We start from the raw sequence: 26,817 nt of genomic DNA, 5'->3' as shown, positions 1-26,817 counted from the left end.
ATTAACTTTAGGAACCTCGTGAAGACCCCATAAGTTTTCACGAATCTATTAATCGTATAGGTTTTTGTCTAACTACATAGTTAGTGTTATTATTTACTATGGTATCAGAAGTGTGTTTTTGATTATTAAAGATAGTTAGAAGTGTCAAAATGTATTATGGTTTGTGCCATTAGACTCGGAGCGTTATTTAAGGTCTTATAGTTCAATAACATTTTTTTATATTTTCGGACAAAACGTCTGTTCAAAATTGTAGATATTATTGGATAAAAATATCTTAAACTAATTTTATGGATATTATTAGATAAAAATATTTTAAGCTAATTTCGTGGATATTATTGGGTAAAACTATATTGAATTGATTTTTGTAGATATTATTAGGTAAGAGAGTCCTACACTCCACTCTCACTCCGGGTAAGAGAGTTCTACACTTAACTCTCACTTTAGGTAAGAGAGTCCTACACTTAACTCTCACTCCAGCCTCATCTCTTCCATATCTCATCCATAAGTATCTCCAGCCACCTCTTTCCATGAAATTATTTTCATTTATACTTTCAATTAAAAGAATATCAAACACTCTCTCTCAGACAGCTTTTAGGAGTTCTTTTGCATGCCCATTTCGAAACTCTTGTAAGTGTTTTATCATAAAGTCTCCTTCATATAAGTTGTTCCTTTTTTAGTCTAGTTTATATGGATATCTTATTTTCCTCATTTGAAGATCATTTGGTTAGTCAAATATTATATAAACTATAGAAAGGTCATTCTGGGAGATAAATTGGAGAATATGTTATAATTTGGAGTTTTTGACCAAGCTAATGGATAGATATTAGTCCGAAATTTTTATGGAGTGTTGTTAACATGTATATGTGACTATTGGTTGAGGATTTTTGCATGATTAAAGGTTTTGATAAAAGATTTTCTTAGATTTAGAAACTTAGAAACTGGAAGAAGAAAAACAATTTCTGTTTTGAGAAAGTTTAACTCTTTGGTGGTCTAAACCTATTCCAATGACTTTGATAATTTTATTGGAGGATCCTAAGCATCTTATATACATGTTATATTATTATTTTGAAGATATTTGATATTAGTTTCAAAGATATGAAATTTTATGCAAAGAGATATTCAGATAAGCCAAAGTGTGGATATTCTTGGCTAAATTTATGTTTTGGTTGATTTCTAACTATTTGATCCTGAATTAGAAGCTTATATATGTTTTAGGACATATTTTTAAACCATGTGATGGTTTGGTTTGAAGATCATATATTTATAAGTCATAGATCAAGAGCTTTATCAAAACTAGTTGAGGAAAAAGTTTCTATTTTTGGACTAAGTGTAAAACTAAAAACTCCAAATGTTATTTTGTGATTTTGGTGACTTTAGTTTGATGATTTAAAGCATGGTTGATGTTAGGATGATATTATGAATTGTTAGAAGTAAGATTTGATTTTTGAAATTCTTGGAGATGTTTTGATTTAAAGTCAAAACTTGTGATTCAAGTGCTTGGATCTTTTTACAAAAAAGTTTGGTGTTGATTATTAGCTTTTTCAAAATGGATGTTTTAAGTATGGTTTTAAACTTAGGATTGGAAGATGTTTGTTGCAAAATTTTGGTTTAAGTATGAGTTTTGAAGTTGGAAGGAATTGCAACAAAAATAAGGGAAATGGCCTATGGATGTTTCGGCCATAGTGTGTTTTCCATAGTTGTGTTTTGTTTTAAATTTTTCTGAGTTGATTTTTAAGTTTAGGACAAAATTTACATGAGAAATGTAAATTTTGGAAACTTTTGAAGTTAGTATGCAAAATCCTTAAGTTATGGGTAAAACGGTCATTTTCCCACATGTAAAGAGTAAAATGAAAACTTTACTCTTTAAGTTAGTATTTTTTATATTTCAAATTATTAGTGATTTAGTTCTAACTTTTAGAATCACTAATTACAGTTCCTCGTGATCGCACTTGAAGTTTTATGAAACGCGGAGATCGAGGTAAGTTAGCTTTTAACTTACTAGCAGTCTACTGTGTATGTGTGCTAAGTAAAGGAACTACAGTGTATGTATGTGTGTTATCGTATATGTCATGCCATGCCAAGTTATCACCTAATTGTCTATTATACAGAATTTATTCTGTCATCAATTTTTATCTGTTACATAATATATTCTGTCATGTATTACTGTACCTTACAAGTACGTCATGCTAAGTATGCCATCTATTACATGTATGTCAAGTCATGTAATATTCACTGTTGCAAGTATGTCATGTTAAATATGTTGTCTATTATATGTTATGCCATGCTACGAAATGTTTCTATCTCAAGTTGGTCATGTATTTCAAGTCACGTTATGTTACGTCAGGGCTTCGGTCATTTCGTATTCCAGTCATGTTTCATCTTGATTACTTATGTATGGGGTCACAGCAATTGTGGCGCATACACTACATGAGACACAGCAATTGTGACACGTAAAATACATAGGGCCACAACAACTGTGGAGTATGTATTTAAGCAGTTAAAGAATAAGTTTCCGTAGAATACATGGGGCCACAACAATTGTGCAGTATGTATTTACACGTAAAATACATGAGGCCACAACAACTGTGGAGTATGTATTTACACGTAGAATACATGGGGCCACAACAACTGTGGAGTATGTATTTTTCATGTTAATTCAAGTTTCAAAGCAAGTTCATGCTAAGTCAAGTTTCAGATCAAGTTCATGTCAAGTCAAGTTCAGTTCATGTTTCAATTTAAGATATGTCAATTATGCTATGTTGTTCTCCAAGTTATACTTTAATTACTTATAAATTTGATTATGCATTTATGCTTTTACTGTCATCCATGCATCATTAGCTTGTGTGGAAGTTTTTTTGTTAACTTACTGAGATTTGTAATCAAATCTTACTTTGGTAGTCCCAACTACCATTCCCCCTGAATGGTAGATCTTGTTATAGGACCTGAAGGAGAATCAGGAACTGATCAACTAGACACAGTTGACTAAGTGACGGTGCGACATAAATGTTAATATAGTAATTAACGTAAATTACTACTTGTACGATTGAGTTGCATTTCTAGTACTTTTTGGATCATAACCATTTTGGACTAGTGTTGTGATCTTAGTTGTTCAATGGATTTTTATGTATGAAGTATGTTTTAAGCATTTGGGATATTTTCAATTTGGTGCATAGTATTGCTAAAGAATAAATTTATCCGCTGTGAATATTGCATATTGTTAGCTGCATGTTAGGAATATTGCATCTTATATGTCATGAACAGGGCCAGGTAACCTTGTGTTGCATGTCTCGACGCTTCAAATGTCCGTCAGATCCCAAACGGAATTTGGGGGCGTCACAATATTCACCTGTTGTCCATTGACTACACCTTTCGGCCTGATCTTAGGCCCTGACTCACCCTCTGTGGACGAACCTTGCGGAGGAACCCTTAGGTTTTCGGGGCATTGGATTCTCACCAATGTTTGTGTTACTCAAGCCGACATTCTCGCTTCTGCTTCATCCACCGCTGCTCGCGCAGGTGCTTCCCCCTAAGGCGGAACTCTCCCCTACCGATGCCTTTTTACATCCCACAGCTTCGGCAGATCGCTTAGCCTCGTTCATCTTCGGCGCAAGCTGCTACTAAGAGGGGTGGGTGGGTTTGGGTGGCTATTTGGCCTTCCATCCATGTAGACTATTTGGGCTGACATGCTAGCCATCGGATAGCCTTGGATGGTGATTGGGGGGGGGGGGGGGGGGAAGTTCCTCAAGAAACTTTGCATTGATGTGGTTTTTGATGGTCCTAAATAGGCCTTAACTGAATGGGTCTCACTTTAGGATATAAATGGGGTTTGGTCTAGGATTTCAATTTTGAATAAGCCTAGTTTTAATTTTTCTTGGCCCAATGAAATTACCAAGTTATAAAAGAATAAATAAGAGTGTAATAACATGTATTTTAGTGGTTAATATCATGTAAAAGTGATTTAATCAAGTAATTAATCACTTAAATTAAAACCAGCCATTTTAGGCTTTAAGGGAAACCATTTAAGGATTTGGTTTCCTCTTATGATTTTGGGATTTCAATTGGATTCTAAAATTTTAGTGTTTCACTAGAGTTAAAACCCTCGTTTGGTTGGCCATGAAGTGTTTAGTTAGATGGAATAGTATTTGATTTAGGTGGCATGATCATAAGGCTTAATTTTGTCTTCCATTCCTCCAGATTTCAATCTTATGGTTCCTGTTCTACTAAGTGTCCTACACTATTTACCAAGTGTCCAATAAAACTCTTCAAGACTGTTTTAGACAATCCATATGATGATTTGATAATCGTTTGAACTGGATGCCACATGGTGCTATCCTGTACTACTATTCACCTGAAAAATTGCAAAACTAAATATTGTATCATAAAATCCTGAGTAATCAATCATATGAGTCTAGTGGTATAATTAGTTTTGCAAAATTCGACTCCTAAGTGCATTGAATAAATGAAAAGGCATTTCCGAGTACTATTAATATGAAAAATGGAAAACGTATTATTGCATCATAAAATCCTAAATATTCATCTGAGACTAATGATGCAATTTGTTTCTCAAACGCATACTCCTAAGTATCTCAAACAATTAAAATAACACTTTTATCATCATAACGAGTGGGAAATCGATTATGTTGACAGACTAAAACATAAGTGATCAGTCGACTTGTGAAATTTTTTTAAGGTTTCACGACGTTCTTAAGGTCTAAATAAGTTTATCCATTGAATTTTTAGCGGACTTTTACAGTTCATGTGGGAAGGTAGGTTAATAACGCAGCACATTGATTAGCTCAACATGCAAAATGGATTGAAGATACAACTCAATGGTGACAATCCTATCATGACTTTATTTCAAATAGGGTGATTTTAGATGCTAATTTGTAATTGGTTATCTGTATTTGTATTAGAATTTCGAAAACTGTTTGCTGTAAGTTGTCTCATGTTCTTGAACCTTGAATTAAATTAGAAGTTTAAGAAAAATGGCAAATAAAAAAAAAAATAAGAAAAAGAAAACTAGGGCGTATGATAAGATAAATCCTCACTTTTCAAAACTTAGTTCATAAAATTAGGAAAACTGGTAGTCCAAAGGATGCTGCTACATCTACAGATAAACTCCACTGAAGGTGGCCGTCGAATAGTGTAAATCTTTTTTTTTTTTTATTGCTTTTTTTTTTCGTACATTTTTTTATATCTTTAAATATAAATTTTTTTTAAAAATTCACAATATCATTTAAATACACATTCTTAAACACTTAGGGGGGGAAAAAAAAAAGAATTGATGGCAGCTTCGGTAGCATTTATACGTCGGATAAGCATTATCCTAGTCCAAAATCATAAAGATGCATGATAAAGTTTTCTCAAACCAATATATCCCAAAAATAAATATAATTTAGAATTATTGAGGGATTTAATATGTTTCCGAGTAATGTAAAGTATTGCAGAAGGATTTTGTAAAGATGTGGCCTCGCTAAAAAAAGTTGAGTTTTTAATATTTTTTACAGTGAGATTTACATTTTTATATAAAAATTATGAAAAACTTATATATTTAAAACTTGTATATATAATTTTTCCGTACATATAAACCTTTTAATTCAAAACTAATCCAAGGAACAATACGCACAACACCTGGTTAGGGTTATACGGACTCGCGAGCGGAATATGAAAAGCTGGATTCCAAACAGGCTCGTATAAGAGACTAGAAAAAACCCTAGGTCCCTAATCCAACTTGCCCGTATAAACGAGCTCCTGTCCATCCAAGGGTTCCTACGCCGCATTGGAACGCTCTGTCTCCCAGTACTTCGCTGTAGTTCTCCCAATCAAAGCTCCCAACCATGGTGGCCGCCAAGAAGACCGTAAGTATCTTTCTCAATCTTTCTCACGCACACTCCTTAAGATGCGTGTAACATATCATTTTTAGTGAATATGGAGGCATGAACTGTGTGATTTGAATTTTCCTTTGTTTTTCATCTTCCAAACTGATAATATATTTCATGCCCAATCAACTACTTTGTATCTTGCAGAAGAAGACTCATGAGAGCATCAATAACAGGCTCGCCCTCGTCATGAAGAGTGGCAAGTACACCTTGGGATATAAGACCGTCCTCAAATCACTGAGAAACTCCAAAGGTATATCTTGTTTCTGTGTGATTTTCTCGGATCTGATTCCGGGATATGTACTATCTCAGGGCCTTTTTGTCTCTTGCCCAATAAGGGCTCGCATCATCAACTTGTGATATGTATTGAAATGATTTGGTCATACTGCAGCGCTTTGCAAACAAGTTCTCTTCAGTTTGTTTTTGTGTGTAATACATTTGTCTGGGGTCTGAGATTCTAAGTTTTATTTTCGTCCATTTTCTTCTTGTTTTCCTTGATTCCACCTTAGGCAAGGGTATGTGTTTCTTTGAAAAAAATTGTCCTTATCTTTCATTTTCTTGTTGAAACAGAGAACTGGAGCATTTACACATTCTTATAGTAATATTTGTTTAGGAAATTACTCATTTTCCACCCGTAACTCTTTTTCTTTCAATTTGACCACCGAGCCATCAAACTTGTCCCTTGCCCCCAGATTGAAATATAAGTTCCCCTTTTTTCTAAGAGTATAAGTTCCAATTTGCTCGGTTGGATCCTTTGGCGGGCAAATTGCGAGGAAGTGGTAGTTTTTGCCCCCCCAGTTTGAAATATAAGTTCCATTTTTTTAGTAGTACAAGTTTCAATTTGCTCAGTTGGGTCCTTTGGAGGGGCCAAATTGCGAGGAAGTGGTAGTTTGGGTGGTTAAATGACAACTTTAGTAATTTGATGATCATATCCTATTTGTTTTTTAGATTTGATAGCACAGATGAAAAATCTATATTGCATTTTCAAACATTAATTAGAGTGATAGAAACTAATGTTTGCTGGATGAGGATATTTAGTATGCCTCACAATTTCATCTCTAGGCTCAAAACTTTTTAAGTCTGCTTGAGTAAATTTATTTTACCTATCAAAAAAATGGCCTGCTTAAGTAAACATCTGTCGATATCTTTATTACATTTTATGAACTCATTTTAATTTGATTGTGATGGTTTTTTCATAAATAATAAACATCTCATTCATTTTAGGGAAGCTGATCATTATTGCCAACAACTGCCCTCCTCTACGGAAGTCCGAAATAGAGTATTATGCAATGTTGGCAAAGGTTGGAGTTCACCATTACAATGGGAGTAAGTTTCTATCATTAAATATCATATTAGATTCATTTTGATGTTTGCTTCCCTATTTTTTGTTCCTACTTTTCTGTCAGATAATTTTTTTAGAACCTTTTTCTCGTGGGCATTGATGATTTTGTAATTTCTCAGTGACTGGATGTCCTTTATTCTATTCGTTTAGGTATATAAATGTATGGAGTTATATGTAAATGTATAGCCTTATTTTTCCTCCCTCAAATGGATGTTTTCATGATTAAATAATGTATATCCGGTTGAAACCCCTTAGGGCTGCTCAAATGGTAAAGGCCTTGGTCTTGGTGGTATGCTCTCTCAAGGTTTAAAGGTGCAAATTCTTTTGAGTTCAAACAATTTCTAGGGGCCATCGGACTAGGGAAACTTCCCCTTGAATTGTCCGAGATGTACTTATGGGAAACTCCTTGTCGAGAGCCTGTGCACCCTTAGGATTAGTTGAGACTTTGTTATTGGACACCCGGTGCCAATAAAAAACAATATCTGGCTGAACTGCTCCACATAGGCAGCTTTAGATGACGGACCATTTGACCTATATAAGGAAGTTGATAGCTAATTAGTACTGAGTGGCTTCAAGCAAGAGAACGGGAGTGGGGCCGTAAATTTTGAGTTCATCTGGTCTGCGGGTATCCTTCAGCTAAACTGAAGCAGGGGTGTATCAAATCTGATTTATAAATGGATTTGCTTTGCTAATTTCAAGATAAATGAAAACATATAATTATTGACATGAATTCTATAGCATCCAAGGCCTTGCATTTTATGAGGAGTGATGGAGATTCATTTGTTATCCTCTGAGTTTCTTTAGATTATTTTTAAAGCATTTAACGTTATGAATTATGTGGTTTGCTTAATTTTTAGCCAACTCAGATGACATGTATGAGACATGAGATGTCATAGCACAACCAACACCCACCAAAAAAGGAACAGAACGACTGTTGACATTTTAATTGCAGAAAATGCTGCTAATTTCTTGCAGTAGACTCATTTTAAAATTACACAATATGAAGGAATGTTGAGGATAAAAACCACTATCTTTGACATTTTTGTATAACAGTTGTGTTTGTAAGGTAATTGTTTTCTTGCTATTTCTTTGACGTTGCTTTAATGCAAGTAAACATGCAAAGGAAGACAAAAAGTACATGTGATACTCTTTTCACCCGAGTTCCTTTATGATGAACCCGTCCTAAAAAGGTTATCTTGTTTCAGACAATGTTGATTTGGGGACTGCTTGTGGAAAATATTTCAGAGTATGCTGTCTCAGCATTATTGATCCTGGTATGTAGCAGTAGCAAGAGCCATTGAACTATTTTCGGTCCTAAACTAACACTGTGATTTGTTCTGATTGTTGCAATATTTGATTGATGGTTTTCAGGTGATTCTGATATCATCAAGAGCATGCCTGGTGAACATTAAGCCCTGAATTGTAGCAAGTCTAGATTTTGGTGGTTTTACCCTTTTTTGGAATTTGAGAGGAGTCTTCTGTTTCAAGGCAAAGCTTTTATGTCAACTGAAATAATTTTAGTGACTAAGTTGCCTTGATGGTGTTTTTGATAGTAATGTGGTTGGGACTGATATTTTATGTTTTAGTTTGTATGAGTAGTTGCCTTGATGGTGTTTTTGATAGTAATGTGGTTGGGACTAATATTTTATGTTTTAGTTTGTATGAGTACAAAATCATATGAAAGACTTCAATATTTGTTTCCCTATGTCTTCATTTCTCTCCAAAGCTCTTCTTATAGAAGCTGCCGGACTGGTTGAACCAGTAAGTTGTTTTCAGGCAAGGCAACTTTAGAGAATGGGCTTGCTTGCATCCTGTTCTTTCTTAAATGAGAAGTTCATGTGTTCAAATTTTGTTAAAATCGTTGCTTCGCAGTTACCGGATTGTGTTAGGCGGTCTGCAGGTCAAGACATTCTGGGATGTATAACGTATCAAAGTTTGGGAGTTTGGAATAGGGCTGAACAAAAGCAACTTCTATTCGAATTAACCCATCCGAAAATAACCGGGTTGGAATTAGGAACAACCCGTGACTATTTCGGAAAAGGAAAAATCTCTTCTACAACTGGTCTCCCCTCCACACGCCCTCCGACAAGGCAAACCGGGTCTAATTCCACGTCAGGGTTCTTTCTTCCAAACAAATGCGAATTGAATCTCCTCCTATACTCATTCTGCTCTCACCACTCTATTTCTTTGAAGGCCTAAGAGCATCCATATTGAGTTATCTTTAAAATTTGATAAAAAGTATATGTTTTTCATAAATCTAAAATCTTCCAATGTAGAGATTGAATTCATTAAAATAATAATATAATATTGCTTAAAATTAGAAAATCAAATGAACTAGAAATTTTCTCAAAAAATATAAACCGGAACATATATGATTTCTTTTTGGGCTTCACCTCTCTCTCTCTCTCTCTCTCTCTCTCTCTCTCTCTCTCTCTCATATCTGAGCGCCATTAATAAAGCTCTGTTCTTCGATATGATTCCAAGTTCGTATGTCCATTTGATCTTTGTTAATGTTGCTTGGGATTTTTATTTTTCTGTTAATAGTCTCAATTTTGTGGTTGTACATGTGGGGTGCCTTCAGAGAAGAAATTTGTGCGAAACTTTATGCATGAAGAGTCACGAAGGTTTTGGTGCACTGCGAAGAATGAAAGGAGAGAAAGGGTGAGAGAAAACATGCAGGGAGAAAAAGGAGAAAGGGAAAAAAAAAAGACCGATGTATATTAAAGTAGAATAAAATATACGGTTTATGAGTGAATAGTAGCTCTTCAAATTTGAAGGGGGACTACCATTTACTGTAATTCAAAACTTCCCATATAAGTCTTTAGCTAATTCAATGCAGCTGTATTTTAAGTAAATTCATCATATTTTGCATTTGGTTAGGCTTTTGATGAAGCCAATACTAATGCTCTAAGTCCTAAGTCGAGAAGCACTCCCTCCCCATTATGCACTCTTCTCTCTCTCAACGTTGTTGGCATCAACTCTTCTCTCCCTCCCTTTCATGAGCCCCTCTCTCTCTCCCCCCATTGCTTGGCACTTGAATATAGGGCAAACTCGACTCGACCCATAGTAGCAAAGGACTATAAGATGAAAGTAGCTGAGAGAGTTATGGTTGTAGATATCATATGAAATTCAGAAAAAGACATTCTACCATGTTCACAATTGTAGATAGTAGCGGGGAGATTTGTGTGCTTATGTTGAATAGTACTGTTATATCTATAAAGAGATTACATAAAAGTAATCCTATAAATTAATGTGGCTCTATTTGATTTGTTAAATCTACTTTATAGTAAAAATAACTTTATAATATGACGAACCAAATTAAACCGTATTAGTTTGTAGGATTGGTTTTGTGTAATCCTTTTGTAGCTAGAGTAGTTCCCTATGTTGAATATTTGTAATTAATTATTTTGCGTGGGAGCAATTAACTTGATCCCCATCAAGTAGATGCATTGGAATATTTGTTGAATTGATTATGTGTGTAGTTTCCCTTTTTTGAGGTTGTTCTCCGTGATTTATTTATTGATTCTCTGATCTTTGTTCTTGTGCCAAAAACGTGTTGCTTGGCCATAGACGCAGGGGAGGTGTTTTTTTTTTTTTTTTTTTAAGCTTTCGGTCAAGTTAGTGGAAGGGGAGTAATGGCCGGGGGGTGAGGAGATGGTTCGCTGGGTCGGCTAGAGAGAAAATTCGAAATGATTTTTGGGGGGGGGGGGGGGGGGTTGGGGGGAGACAGAAGGCAATTTAGGCTATAGGAGGAGAGAGAGTTGTGTATAATTAGTCTTCGAAAAAATGGGTTATACCTGATGATTTCCGTTTTGTTCTGTTCCACCTGAAAATTAGGAACAAAACGTTGTCGTTTAGTGCAGTGTATCTTTCTTGCAGTTGAATACCCTAAGCCCTAATCCCTTGTTTCATTCGTCGTCTCAAGTCTCTTTACCTCTCCAATTTCCAGCCTCTGCAACGATACTGTATCACGAATGTAGGGAGGTCTGATTGTAGAGTTGTTAAGGTTAATGGGAAGCACAGCGCTCTAATGTCTATTTATCTATTTATCAGCGTGTTTTTGCATAAACTAATTTACTGTATAGTCAAGATTATCATTTAAATCCTAATCAGTATTCTGAGTTTTTAATGAGGGGGAAGAAGATTTTCTTTCTTTCTTTTTATATAGTCTTTTTAATAATCAAATTAATAGAAGAAATTGTACGTGTTTTTTTCCCCTAATGGGTAGTTAATTTCAAGATCTTATTAAAATGATAGAAATCTGAAAATGATGATATGTTTTGAGTTTCTCATGTTTGAAGCAGAAGTAAAAAGTGACTGAATTAGGGAACCTTTTGATGTACCATGGAATTTTTTGTCGTTTTGATACTACAACTGAGAGGTACACATTTGGTCTCATTTAAATGATATATTAATAGATTTCATGAATTATCGAGGCTTGAAATATAAATATGCTTTCAGTGTCTAGCTATTCAAGAATAGGGTATGCTATAGCTCTTCCACTATTAACTTGAGCCATCATCTGGGTTAGCTGTGAGTTGTGACCAATTCTAAACCATTTTATCATCAACTTGACGCCATTGTACCATCGTGCTTCTGATTACATATCAAGTGTGTGGAATCGGAAGAATGTGACTACTTTGGTAGTGATCTCAATTGAATTGTTTCATTTTAAGTTACTAAGTGCTTTCTTAAATAAAAAATCTATATGCAGTCACTTTTATATATTCTCTGTGCACTTCACTAACATGGGTTGAATTGACGTTGTTGATATGGGTAGTACTGGTGGCTCTGCTAGTGTTGTATCAAGTTTCAGTATAATCAAGCTCATCAGATTAAGTCATTTCAAATATATACAAAATGCTTTTTCTTTTTTCCCAGATATTTTGTTTCATGTCCTCTTCGAATATGCAACACTTTGAACCCAACACAGCTTTATGTAATATTAGGAATTGGCTTGGATCAAGTTTAGTTACAACCGGCTAGAACTAGACGTTTTAGAACTTGCTTGTGATTAAATTGTACTAAACTAGTTGAGATTTTAGGTGCTTATTTTTTTAGTTACTAAGTTCTAGTTCTAGTTACCACGCCCCTTAATACTTCAAAATATGAAATAAACTGAAAAGTGAATTACTTTAAGTGATAGCAATATTGTGATGACCCGCTTTTACGTGTATTTTCATTGAAGAGTTGTTTTTAATTTAATTAATATATTGATTTATTTATTTTAAATTATTGTATTTTAAATTGATTTTAATTTATTTGATGTGGTGTTTAATTTATTTTAGTCGTTTTACGGTTTTTAATATCGTTTTCGGCGGATCAGTTTTTGGATTCCGGACTCAGACTGGACTTCATTTCTTTTCCCTCATCTTTTATTTTCTTTTCTCTTTTTTCTTTTTCTTTTTCTTTTTCCTTTCCTTTTTCTTTCTTTTTCTTCTTCTTTCTTCTTCCTTCTCTCCCGCGTACGCCGAACAGCTCTCCCTCTCCTTTCCGTCGCCGCCCCTTTGACCGCCTGGTTCTTCGCCGTCCGGCCGCCGTGTAGTGCACCACCCCCACCATTCTCTTCCCCTCCCACCAGAGATCATCCCCACCAATTTTCAGAGCCATCGGACCAGTCGTTAGCCGCCACGCACGGTTGGAAGTCACGGCACCTGCCCTGTTTTTCTCCCCTATTGCTGGTTGCTTTCGCAGCCCAGAACCGCCGCTCGCCGACGGCGTGGCCTATACCACTCACCCAGTTTTCTTCCCCTCTCACCGGTGAACATCCCCACCAAGTTTCACCTCCATCCGAGCCACCGTTAGCCACCACGAGCTCCTCCAAGCTACACGGTTTTTCACCGATTCCGACGCCGTCGCACCACCTCCGACTATCATCTCTTCACAGCTTCTTCCCCTACCTCTTGCCAACCTAAACCACCAATTTCCGGCCTCGATCCATTCCTGGAGCAGCTCCCACGAGCTCAACTCCGATTTCAGCTTTTTCCACTTCCTTCGCCATTTCCACCGCTACCCACGGCCAAAACTCATTTCCCTTAACTTCATAAATATCTCAAGACCTTTCCCTATCAATTTCGTGCCTTGGTTTGTCCCTGTTCGAAAGTGGGTAATTTATTACTCACGGCCATAGTGTAAATTACACTGTTACGTTGCTTTTCCTCCACCGTTTGCAACGCCGCGAGCTTTCAAAAAATACCATATAGCGCAGTAAGTATTTTTCAAACCCTACTTTTAGATTTAAATATATTTTACTCTTATAATAAATATTTGCTACTGGTTGGTTGATTTCGGACTGAGTTCGAAGAGTTCGGGGGTCGGATGGATTAAGGACGGAGTGCTTGGTTTTGGTTGTTTGTAATTGGTTGGTTATTTGTGCCATGAGGCGTGTGTTACATATTGCATACATGTGCATTTTATTTAAAATGAGAAAATCTTGTTTTATTGGCGTAAGTGGATTTTCGGGTGCGTGTATATCACAACTCCAAGCCGAGATGGGTTATTATCTCGGTGGAGCTCCTCTGGTCACTCGTGAGCGTAATATACTGAGTGACGTCCCCTGAGTTGTTGCTGGACAACGACGGGAGCGGGGGCTAGAGGATACTTGGCTACGAACGCGCTGGGCGCAAAACTGGGCATCGCTCTACGCACCGACTCCGTGGCCCTTCACTGGCGAGGGTTAGAGGATACTTGGCTAAGAACGCGCGGGGCGCGGAACTGGGCATCGCTCGTTTAGGTGTCACACGCGTGGTCGTTACCTGCGGTGTGGCACAGGAGACAGGGTGTGCGGATGACCCCTAGGGGAGGTCATGGTGCATACGAATTAATTGGTTAACGGTTTGAGTTGGATATAGGCCAAATGTGACTTTTGGCGTGATATTTGGAAATAATATGTTTTTGGGCCAAATGGGATTTTTGGCATGTGTAGAAAAAATATGGTTTTATGAGTTTCGTGCATTGGCATTCTTCATGCATATTGTTTGAGTTTTAATATGCTTTTATCTAGTGGTGTTTGGATTTTTCTTACCTGCGGCACCATTTTTAATACTGTAGTTTTTGGTGCGGAGTTCGAGGAGGAGGAAGAAGCTGAGCCCGAGGATGTGGCTCCGTCGGAGTTTTGAGTTGAAGTTTAAGCTTGTAGTTTGGTTGGAATCTATATTTATGTTTTTTAATATTTTAATATGTAAGTTTTGAACAGCTTTGTATTAAATAATGAAAATTTTGGTACTTAGTTTATGACTTTGCTATCCGCTGCGTGTTTCTTTTTGCACATTTATTACTTTTACACACACTTGGCACTCGTCGATAGGGTGGTGACCCGTGTTGTCATCATCCGGAAGTTTCGATTTCTCCGTGTCCTCACGTGGAGATTTGGGGGCGCCACAAATATCACATACTGTAGTAGTAAATAGTAAGTGAAGCTTGCTTGAATGATTAATATATGTGATTGGTTAACATTCAGTGAAGCTTGCTTGAGATTGAATTCCTTTATGAACACTACTGTTTTCAATGATGTTTGTTAACTTATAATTGATTAATAAACAATGATACTTGCTTTATCTAAAAAAAGCATAGCGTTATGGAGTTTAGTGGTATTGATGTGAACCCCAATCGACTCGCTTTGAGATCCAATAACAATATTGGAAAAATAAATCCAAGAAAGCCAAACTCAAGTCAATGGATGGAGAATCTAGACCCGTTGAGAACTCATTTCAAAAACCTAGATTATATTAAAATCTATACCCGTTGAAAAACCCGTCTCAAGAACCCGGATTACAAGGAGGAACGCCACAAAAGTTGTGATTTACCTTTGATAAGTTCAAAAGTTCAATCAAGAACAAGAGGAGTAAACTCGACTCACCAATAAAATTCAATAATGTCTGACATCCTCAAATGAGGCTACAAGTAGCTTAAGTAAACAATCCTTAAAAATCCATGTGAATAGTGTTGCAGATATTGTAGAGTGAATAGTGCTGCACTACAGTAACATTTAAAACCCTAATTCAAATAAAATAATAACTTTCCAAATAATCCATTGGCCAAAATACAAGGCCTTCCAAAAACCTTAGTTCATTAGAAATAAGACGTGTGGATTGGACATCGCCAAACCCAATTATTCTAGATTAATTCTTATGACTAATAAAATAAGCCATTTTAATGACATAAATAAGTCCATGGCCTTCAATAACAATTGGCCCAAATCATGTCTTCCAAGTAGATTGCACCAATCCTTACATTGCTTTTTTGCTCCTCTTAGCTCTCGATTTTGTAATTGATCCTTAAGACTTGGTCTGCCTTAGGGCCCATCATTTCCCCTCTCCTAAGAAGGATTCAATCTCGAATCTCCACCTGGATCAAATGCAAAAAGATCAGAAACATTAAAAGTAGCAGAAACATGATACTTATCTAGAAGATCCACTTGATATGAATTATCATTAATTTTCTTAAGAATATGAAAATGTCTAACCAAGTCACTCCTGTCATCAACAAGCAAAAACATTAATGCTAAACTAGTAAGTGGATTAAAACCATATATAATTTCAAGATGATAATAAAAAATGGTAGTACGCATGGTCCTATTACATGCAAACTCTAACAAGGACAAACGATATTCCCGTAAACGTTCATGCAACAAGTCAATAAAAGGTAAATGATACTCCCATAAACATTCATGAATCATATCTAAAGTCTTACTTACACCAAAATGACAACTTTGATTATATACAACCTCAATGAATGACAAATAGTATTCCTACAAGCGTTCATACAACACGTCAATGAATGTCAAATGATACTGCAACAAACGTTCATACAACAAGTCAATGAATGATAAATGATATTGCTAAAAGTGCTCATGCATGTAACATGTCTAAAATCTTCAGCACACCCAAGTTACCCAACAAACTACCTCTATGTCTATCACACACAAGCAACTCACACATAAAACTAGTAGGCACACAAAGTTTTTTCTCTCTAAACAAGTACTAATTTAGTCTATAGAACTTACCAAACGATGATTTCTCGCATACTCCATACACACTAGCCAAGCCATCATCATCAACAAACAATTTCTTATCATATTCAAGTCTTAATAACTTTGCATCTATAATGATGAAAAAGACATACCTTCCTGCTAAAGCATCAACCACAAAATTTTCCTTACCTTGTATGTACTTGATTCTATAAGGATAAGGAAAGGTCTCAATGAATTGCACCCACTTTGTATGCATTCTATTCAACTTACTTTGTCCTTTCGAGTGCGTCAATGACTCATATTCTTCAAAGAAAGGTCGGGTAGGGATTGTCGTACTTGACACAAAATCAATGTAATGCTCTATCTCTATAATAAGTGGCAATCTACTAAATACACCACTAGAAATCATGATCTCATAGCCCTGTAACAAAGAGACAACAACACTAGGCAAAGGTTTGTCAAGTTCGTTAATAGTAAAATTTGCCTTAGCATAAAGACTGACTTCTCTTTTTGTTTTTCTCTCATTTTCTTCACTATCGCTTTTCTTTTCCCTCTCTTTTTTTCTTGAGATTTTAGCCTCAGCCTCATTTCTTCTCTCTCTCCCTCTCTCTCTCTCTCTCTCTCTCTCTCAAATTTTCGGTCTCACTATTTTTTTCTTCCTCAATCTCATTCTCACTCTTTCTTTTTCGCTCAACCTCACTTTTACTCTTTCTTTTTTGATCAATCTCATTTTCTCTCTTTCTTCATTGATCAACCTCAATTTCACTCTTTTTTTTTTTTTTTTTTATCAATCTCACTTTCTCTCATTCCTTTTTGATCAACCTCACTTTCACTCTTTCTTTCTTGATCAACCTTACTTTTCAGCTTTAGTTGGTCCTCATGGACCTGTTTCATGGTTAAAGGAGCAAACTTGATTGTTTTACCATCCTTTACAAAGTTGTACATGTTCTTGACCCCATCATGGATTACCGTCCTATCATACTGCCACGACCTCCATAACAAAATATGGCAAGTACGCATAGGCACTACATCACAAAGCACCTCATCCTTGTACTTCCCAATTGAAAAAGAAACTAGCACTTGTTTATTCACCCTAACCTCCCTACAATCATTCAACCACTCCAACTTGTATGGTTTAGAGTCTTTCAAGGTAGGTAAATTCAATTTCTCAACTAAAGTAGTGCTAGCCACATTACCACAACTCCCTCCATCAATGATCATACTACATACATTCTTGTTGATGTGTCATCTAGTATAAAAAATATTCTCTCTCTGTTGTTCTGTATCTTCCATCTTAAATTGTGTATTGAGAGTACGTCTGGAAATAAGAGACTCATCAAACTCTTCATACTCATACCCATTCTCAATACTACTAGGCTCACGACTCCTCCAATCTCTCCCACCTTGTAGATTTTTAATTACTGCATTTCGTTGATCCATCCTATCCCTCACTTCCCCAACACCAAATTTAACCTTTCAAACTTTTGTTGCATGGATGGCAACAAAAAGAATGAATTGTCTGCCACCCCTTTTGGTATTGAGTCACTATTATGAGACATTGTAATGTGCTACAGAAAAAGAATATTAGTAGTAAAAATATCGCACACCATTTACATGTTTACACTAGACTAATGACACTTCACACGTGTTTCACTCTTAATTGACTTTTTCCCTATAATGATCTCACACTCTCTTGCCTTTTACCTCAAGAGTTTTCCTACTCGAATTTTTTAAGAACTAATTGAACTCAATCAAGATAATACAACCTTTTTTTATCCCAACTAGTAATTAGGTCCAAAAAACACGACCAAGAGAAAACATAGAAAGAAAAATGACACGAGACTCAAGGAAATGATACGAGGAAAAGAATAATCACAAGACAAGATACCACCTATAATGATATGTATTCGACCTCTTTGATGATAAGGCTCAATCTATTTTTTTTTTCTCTATACCATTTTTTTTTTTGTTGAAAATTTCTTTTCCTTTCATTTCATTTCTTTTCCTTTCTTTTCTTTCCTCACCAATTCAATCACAATCAGAAATATTCAATTGTGACAATCAAACAATTAAATTCAAACACATAAAAATTAATAAGGAAATATAAGAGAATCAATGAAACGACACTCCAATCAATTGAAAAGCTTAGAGATGCAAGAAACCACAGAAATTTCAAACCCTAGATGGTGCAAATTTTGGTAACCCTCAAACAAGAAATTTAGCCACCCTATGATGATGAACATGAAACCAAAATGATAGAATAATTTGGCAGCCTTAGGGAAAAATGAATTTCTGCACTTTTTATTTTTTGGAACCCTAGAACAATGAATGCCTAGAATTAACGATACAATAAATAAAAGATAGAATCAGATTCGATTGAAAACCTAGCTCTGAATACCAAATGATGTGAACTCCAATCAACTCGCTTTGAGACCCAACAATAATCTTCGAAAAACAAACCCAAGAAAGCCAAACTCAAGTCAATGGATGGAGAATCTAGACCTGTTGAGAACTCGTTTCAAGAATCTAAATTATATTAAAATCTAGACCCATTGAAAAACCCGTCTCAAGAACCCGGATTACAAGGAGGAATGCCACAAATGTTGTGATTTACCTTTGATAAGTTTAAAAGTTCAATCAAGAATAAGAGGAGTAAACTTGACTCACTAATAAAATTCAATAATGTCTGACCTTCTCAAATAAGGCTACAAGTGGTTTAAATAAATAATCCCTAAAAACCCTAGTAGATAGTGCCACGGATACTTTAGCGTGAACAGTGTTGCGCTACAATAACTTCTAAAACCCTAGTTAAAATAAAATAATAATTTTTCAAATAATCCCTTGGCCAAAATACAAGACCTTCCCAAAAATCCTAATTCATTAGAAATAAGATGTGTGGGCTGGACATCCCCCAAGCCCAATTATTCTAGATTAATTCCTATGACTAATAAAATAAGCAGTTTTAATAAAATAAATCAGTCCATGGCCTTTAATAACAATTGGCGCAAGTCGTGTCTTCCAAGTAGATTGCACCAATCCTTGCATTGCTCTCTTGCTCTTCTTAGTTCTCGATTTTGTAATTGATCCTTAAGACTTGGTCCTTCTTGGGGCCCATCAGGTACTATACCTTCGTCAGGGTTTGAATTGAACGCCGACATGATGCATTTGGGTAACATTGTAACTCCAAATGTAGAAGAAGTCTTCATGGAAAATCCTAAGGGTAGTCCTCATGGCCGCCCACCTATCCCACGTAGAAAAATCGGGGGTAGATTGTTAGTGTGGAAACATTTTACTAGGGTAGAAGATGGTGATCCCAATGACCCATCTCCCTAATTGCAGCACATAGGCCCGTGATGATGGCCCATGACCCATCATGTGGCGTCTTGTTCCTTATGAAGGTCTAATCGAGGATCCGTGGTGCCAAGGGTGCTGGCCAATGGTTAACACCCAAGAGGGAATTGAACTATGTATGTAATTTTCTAGAGGGAAGTACACATGAAAGATATTTATCTATGAAATCGCAGCATAATTTCAAGCATAATACGATGTAGTGACAACGCCAGCTATTAAGTACAAGAATATTAATCTTCACAACAAAAAGGGCCTCTCACCCTTCATTAAATCTCGAGATATTACATCATCCAAATTACATAAAGTTAGTCATCTTGAAGTTGCAGACCAATTGCAAGTGGTTGTCCAACTTAACATCATATATTCTAATTAAAGGTAAAGGATAACTACGGCGGCTATTGGTCTCCGTAGTCAAGACTCGGGAAAATTTGACTCTTCTTCTTCACGCATCACGCCAGGATCTAAATTTGCATCAAAATATATGGTTCCAAGAATGAAACTATAAGTAGGTTAGGTGGCTATGACAAGTCTTATATATGCTACCGACGATGCTATGAACACTTTCATGAAAAGATTGGATGGATATGTATATGCGTGGCGATGAATTGCCCTTATTCTTACAACTACGTGCATTTTCAAATGTGGCGAGGAATCACCCTCTCAGATAAAATATTTACATACATAGTCATGGCGAGGAATCACCCTCAAGGGTGCATGCCCTTTCTTTTGTCCAAAATATGGAAACACATTAGCATTAATGGTGAGGAATAATCTATCTCCAACATAAGTATAAAACCTTGTAAAAATTAGTATTCGGCTTGTTTTAGTTGTCGTAACATTCTTCGATCACTTTAATGCTCATCACATAGATATTTACCACACAGACTTTTCACCAAGAGATACTTATTACATTAGGGATGCTTTCACCTGGTCAACTAATAGAAGACACCAACATGTGATACACCAAGAGATCCCACATCCTGATTATCTGGTAAGGCCAAATATGACACACTTCCACCCCAACCCCACGAGGCATTCTCTTTCTCGTGTGGAGTACGTAGCAATGTTTCGCAGGAATAGTTCGAGAAATTTCCCGTCCCATCCCATGATTATAGTTTTACGCAACCAACTTCTCACAAAAAGATAGACATTTGTTATGTGGAAATGTACTCAACACAAAAATGAGACTCAACACTTTCTCTCTAAAAATAATTATTTAATGTCGATATGTATGGGGCGTGAAGAGCTCTTAGTATTTCAAGAGAAGAAACCTATCACAGAACTATGACAAAGTATCTTTAGGGATCTCATAATGGTATTCACGATACATAACCCTAATATACAATTATGCAACCATATAGCTTGACATGTAGTCTCATAACAAGCAACATACTATGCCTTCATAGTTGTGTAAGTTGTAAGTTTATGTTTTTGTACAAGAAACAACCCCTCATGCCATCATGAACACATAATCTCGAGTTGATCTCTTATCATTTGAACAACCTGCATAATTGACATTAGAATGTCCAAGCACATCTAGAATGTTGGATCCCTGATATGTTAGCACAAATATTTATTATACATACATAGTGAAGATATAATTTTCATTTCAAGCATCATTCCCAAAAGTTGAGGATAGCAGAAAAATTTATTATGCATACATAAGGAGTATGAACCGATAAATATTCTCATAATGAAAAATTATTTTCATTTCATGCACGATTCCCAAAAGCTGAGGAGATAGCACAAAAAGTATTATGCAATATGCATACACACGAAATATGCACCATAAATATCCTCACAATGAAAATATATAATTTTCATTTCAAACATGATTCTCAAAAGCCAAGGCTAGCACAAAAGTTTATTATGCATGCACAAGAAGTATGCACCCATAGATATCCTTATAATGAAATTCATGCATGAGGATAGCTCAAAATTTTATTATGCATACACGATAAATATGCACACATAAATATCATCATATATTTTCATTTCAAACTTATGCTAAAATCCAAAACACAAAATGGATTCTTATGCATAATCATGTCTCAATTTATGCTAGAGTCCATAAAACATAATGGACTCCTACACCTAATAAAGAAAAAAAAATTAAATATAACAGCTTAAGATTACTCCTTTATCAACAAGGGTTGGAAAGAACTCATCCTTGAGTTCACAGTAGCTTCATCGGAATCCACAAAACAAGGACTCATGTATTTCACATTAAAGACATCAGAAGTCCTCAAATGACTGGAGAGGTGTAGCCCGTAGGCATTATCATTGATCTTCTTCAGAACCACACAGGGTCTAATCTTCCGCTCCTTAAACTTATTATACTCTCTAACAGGAAAACAATCACAAGTTAATACTGCCTAAACAAAATCACCAACATCAAAAAGTAATTGACGATGATGACGGTCAGCCTGAACCTTGTACTTGGCATTGCTCTTGTGAATGGCGAGCTTCACCTACTCATGGATGCCTCGAAGATGTTCTGCCATCTCATTTGTGATATGAACCCGCGGAATTGGAATCCTTTGAACCCACAATCAATTTAAAAACTCACCCAAGAAAACCAAAATCAAGTCAATGGATGGAAGAATCTAGACTCATTGAGGAACTTGTTTTAAGAACTTAGATTATATTAAAATCTAGACCTGTTAAAGAACCTGTCTGAAGAACCCAAGTTACAAAGGAGAAAAGCCACAAAGGTTGTGATTTACCTTTGATAAGTTCAAAAGTTCAAGAAGAACAAGAGGAGATAAAACTCAACTCACAATGAAGAATCACCAAATTGTCTAACTTCAAGTGGGAGGCCACAAGATGTTTAAATACTCTCTAACAAAAATAAATCTAGGCCAAAATAAGTCCCCTTCCCAAAAATACCCTTAAGTGAGCAGTGTCGCGCTACAGTATCATGAATAGTGTCGTGCTACAATAACTCGTCGGGCTACAATAACTCCTTCAAATCCTAGTTCAATAAAATAATAATTTTTTCAACATGCCCTTAAGTCATTCTCATAATAAACCCAATTATTCTAAACTAATAAAATAAATCATTTAAATGAATTAAACAAGTTGAAAGCCTTCAAGTTCCCAAAGCCTTTAAGTCATGCTGCTCTATTCCATAGATTGTATCAAATGGACCAAAATTGGTTCTCTTTCTTTCAAGCTCATCTTTAGTGTTGGGCTCTTGCTAGCTTCATCCCAAGTGGATTTCACTAATCCTTGTATTGCCTCATTGATCTTCTTGGCTCTTGATCATGTAATTGGCCCATCTGGAACTTGCAACGGATTTTTAAGACTAGGTTCATCTTGGTGCCCATCAATTTGCCTTGTGACTTAAATGACCCACACGTGGAATAAGGGCCAAGTCAAGCACCTTGGATGGATTTTGAACATAGACGATCTCAAAAGGGTTGAGTCCTGTGGTTCTATTCTTGGATCTGTTATAGGCAAATTTTGCTTGGGATAAATCCAAATCCAACTCCTTCAATTTAGTTCCTGTCAAACTCCTCAAAAGGTTGCCCAAACTCCGATTCACCACCTCGGTCTGACCATCTGTTTGGGGGTGGTAGGCCTGCTGAAATTCAACTTTGTTCCCAGTTTTTCCCATGAACTCCTCCAAAAATGACTCATGAACTTGGTGTTACAATCTAAAGTGATGGATTGGGGAACACCATGTAAACGCACAATCTCCCTGAAGTAAAGATGGGTGATCCAGGCAGCATTTATTGTTTTCGTGCAAGTTACAAAATGGGCCATCTTGGAAAACCTGTTAACCACAACCAAAATAAAATCCAAGGCCCATTGGGTACAGGACAAGCCCAACACAAAGTCCATACTGACATCAAACCAAGAGGCTTTAGGAATAGGTAAAGGAGTGTACAGGCTCGCATTAGTGAGAACTCTCTTGGACTGCTGACAGACAAAAGAACGCTCCATATAATGAGCCACGTCACTGGCCAATTGAGGCCAATAATAATCAGAAGAGATTAGGGCCAACGTCTTATCTCACACAAAGTGACCTTCGTCATGAAGTTCACTAATCATTTGTTGCCTTAGTAAACAATCTGGAATGCACAACTGTAATCCATGAAACATATAACCATTACGCAAAACAAGATCATGTCATTGACCATTAGTTACCTCCTGAAATATCCTCTCGAAAGAAGGGATATGCTGCATACGTATTAGTGAAAGCCTTAAATCCTGCAACTCTGGTACTCATATACGTATTAGAGTAACTGCATTTGCGGCATAGTTCAGACTCCTTGCTTGGTGCCTCAGCGCAAATGTGAACTACTGCAAGTACGCCACCCACTTGGCATGCCATCTACTCAGCTTGAGTTAGCCATTGATATAACAATCGGGTCCAATGTGAAGCTGTTTTAAAGAATTTTTTTTGGGATTTTTATTATATGTGTGAAAAGCCTATTTGAGTTTTCAAATTTTTTTTTCTTTTTTTTTAATTAGACTACAGGCTTAAAATCTCTATTTTGGTGTATTATGATTTTAATTTGGGTTTGATATTTAAGTTAAAAATCTTTTATAAGCTAATATAATTTTTCAACAAGTTAGATTATTATTATTATTATTATTATTTTTAAATTTGAATCGAGGTCCAAAAAATTCAAGGAATAGCTTTTTATAAATTTTCTATACTATTCAAATCTTGGGCCCAAATAGTTTTTTGAAATGGGCCTACCCGACCACCCAAAAGCCTAAGCCTGTGAGTTCAAGCAGATTCCACGTCGTGCAGGTTCCCATGGATGCATGGCTCCAGCACTCTCGTAGCCCATGCTCGCACGTCTCTCCCTCATCTCTCTAGGGTTTGTTTTTCATCGCCTATATATTCACACATTAACCTCACAGTTCACGCATAGCCCTTCTCCATCATGCACGGCAACTTTCCACTTGTAGAAACACATCTCATGAGCCACCTGTTAGACTTTTGGTTTTCCTAGAAAACCTTTGTCTTCCCTAAAGTGGTTCACTTCATCTAAGATGATACACTTCATCTATCAAGCATAGGTAATTGCCCTTCATAAATAAAGTGGTGACCCTTGCTATTTTGTGATGGATGGAATAATGAGGGTAGCCTAAAGGTTGTAGGAGTAATGAATGAGGGTCCCTAGTCTTGCCTATATAAAGGGGCTTGTGTTTTCCATTAGAACCACCCAAAAAGTTCTAAGGCAAAAGACTAGAAGTCCCTTCCCTACAAAATCTCTAGTCTCTTTTGTAGATTTGAAGCTTTCCAGTTATCAAGCACAAATGGCCGGAGGTAAAAGATCCTATAGATCCTTTTTACAGCTTTTTCTTACATTTGGTATCAGAGAGGTTGCCTTTCAGCTTTGTGTTTGAATTATTAGTATTTCTTTTGTTCATATAATGGGCTTTTGAAATCTAGTTTTGTTCTTTTCATGATCAATGTTTTTTTTTTGTCATAATCTATGTCGTGAGAGAAAAGCCGGGTCATGATTTCAACTTTTTGTGGGCTCTTTTTCAAGTTCAATTCATATTATTGGGCCTTTGGGCTAATTTACGGTTTTTTAAGGAGATGTCCAGTTGTATTTCTTTTAATAATGAAGGTAATGCCACAACATCCTTATTATTTAAAAGAATACATATAAAAAAAAATTTGGAATCTCATTGTAATTAAATCATAGGTTTTAAGGATTTATCCCTACAGGAAAATCTTTAATTTTTGTGATTTAATTAGTATAAGAAAATGATTTTCGGTATTAACAGTTAAATTTATCTTCTGCCTACAGGTGTGGATAGTTTTATTTGTTAATATTTGGAATAATTTGTCTTATAAATAAAGATGAGTAAATTTATGCTGTTATGCAACCTTTTCCCACAGGAAGATTAAAATTTACTTGAATTCATAGCATTAAAGTTTTTCTTGGTTTTGCAGCTGTTGTACCACAATCTTTAGCTGATGGTGTTTATTTTATTCCAATGCTTGATGGCACTAATTTTTCTGACTGGAAAGATTCGGTTCAATTTACCTTGGGGTATATGGACCTTGACTATGCACTCTGTGTGGAGCAACCACCTGCTGCCACGGATACGGATGCACAGGAAGTTATTGAAAATCACCAATGGTGGGAGCGATCTAATCGCCTAAGTCTAATGCTCATAAAGTCTCGCATGAGTAAGAGCATTAGAGGTTCTATTGGTGATTGTGCTACAATTAAGGAATTAATGCAGGCAATTGAGGAATAGTTTGTTCACTCTGACAAGGCTTTAGCTAGCACTCTTATCAGACAATTCACTACTAAAGCCTTTGACAGTTCTAAGGGTATGCGTGCATACATTACAGAAATGAGAGACATTGTTTCTCAACTTAAAGGCTTAAAGATAGAGATATTTGAGCCATTCTTGGTCCATTTCATCCTTGACTCACTGCCATCTGAATATGGACCTTTCAAGATCTCTTATAACACACATAAGGAAAACTGGTCAGTTACGGATCTTCTGACCATATGTGTGCAAGAAGAGGAAAGGATGAAGCATGATCGACCTGAAAGTGCAAATATGGTCGTGAATGATAAAGTTAAGACCGAGAAGGGCCAAAGTGGACCTCAAAAGAAAAGGAAGCATAATGTGCTATCAAAATCCAATGGATCTAATGGCAAAAAGGTGACCTGCTTCTTTTGCAAGAAAGATGGACATGTAAAGAAGAGTTGCATCAAGTATAAAGAGTGGCTTGAAAAGAAAGGGTTTTCTCACCAGAAGGAAACCAACAACAAGTGAACTTTGGGTTTTCACCGGAAATAAAGGGCGTTCACAAGTTGTTGCAGTTGGAGTTTTTAGAGTGATTCTCAAATCGGGACATGTTTTGGATTTAAATAATATTTTTTATATTCCAGAATTTTATAGAAATTTAATTTCTGTTTCCAAACTTGTTATCAAAGGATACAGTTTCCTTTTTGAAAATGTTATGACTGTTTTTAAGAATAAAATTTCTGTTGGTTCTGGAACTTTAGTTGATAACCTTTATAAATTAGATATTCATCCCGATTTTGAAGAGAATTATCTCTCTCTGCATTCAGTTGGCATTAAGAGAAACCTTTTGAATGAAAAATCTTCTCTACTATGGCATAAGAGATTGGGACACATCTTTATAGAGAGGATGAGACGGTTAGTAAAAGAAGGGGTCCTACAGGATCTTGATTTTACTGACTTCAAGAATTGTGTGGACTGCATAAAGAGCAAGCAGACCATCAATAATTCTAAAGGTTCAAGAAGGAGCTCAAGTGTTC

General features: G+C 36.1%; 2 protein-coding genes across 2 annotated transcripts; both read left to right on the top strand.

Annotated features, from left to right (window-relative positions):
• The first annotated feature begins 5,695 nt into the window (after positions 1-5,695).
• LOC122292830 (60S ribosomal protein L30) lies at positions 5,696-8,926 on the top strand. Its single transcript, XM_043101367.1, has 5 exons — positions 5,696-5,858; positions 6,027-6,132; positions 7,104-7,205; positions 8,427-8,495; positions 8,593-8,926. Exons 1-5 carry the CDS (start codon positions 5,838-5,840, stop codon positions 8,631-8,633), a joined length of 339 nt encoding a protein of 112 aa, XP_042957301.1. The 5' UTR covers positions 5,696-5,837; the 3' UTR covers positions 8,634-8,926.
• Positions 8,927-25,855: 16,929 nt separating this feature from the next.
• Positions 25,856-26,308, top strand: LOC122291008. The gene has a single exon (XM_043098661.1). The coding sequence runs from the start codon at positions 25,856-25,858 to the stop codon at positions 26,306-26,308; it is 453 nt and encodes a 150-aa protein (XP_042954595.1).
• Positions 26,309-26,817: the final 509 nt, after the last annotated feature.

Source organism: Carya illinoinensis, chromosome 13, assembly GCF_018687715.1.
Source record: "Carya illinoinensis cultivar Pawnee chromosome 13, C.illinoinensisPawnee_v1, whole genome shotgun sequence".
Classification (NCBI taxonomy): domain Eukaryota; kingdom Viridiplantae; phylum Streptophyta; class Magnoliopsida; order Fagales; family Juglandaceae; genus Carya; species Carya illinoinensis.
This window is presented reverse-complemented; position numbering and strand designations above follow the sequence as displayed.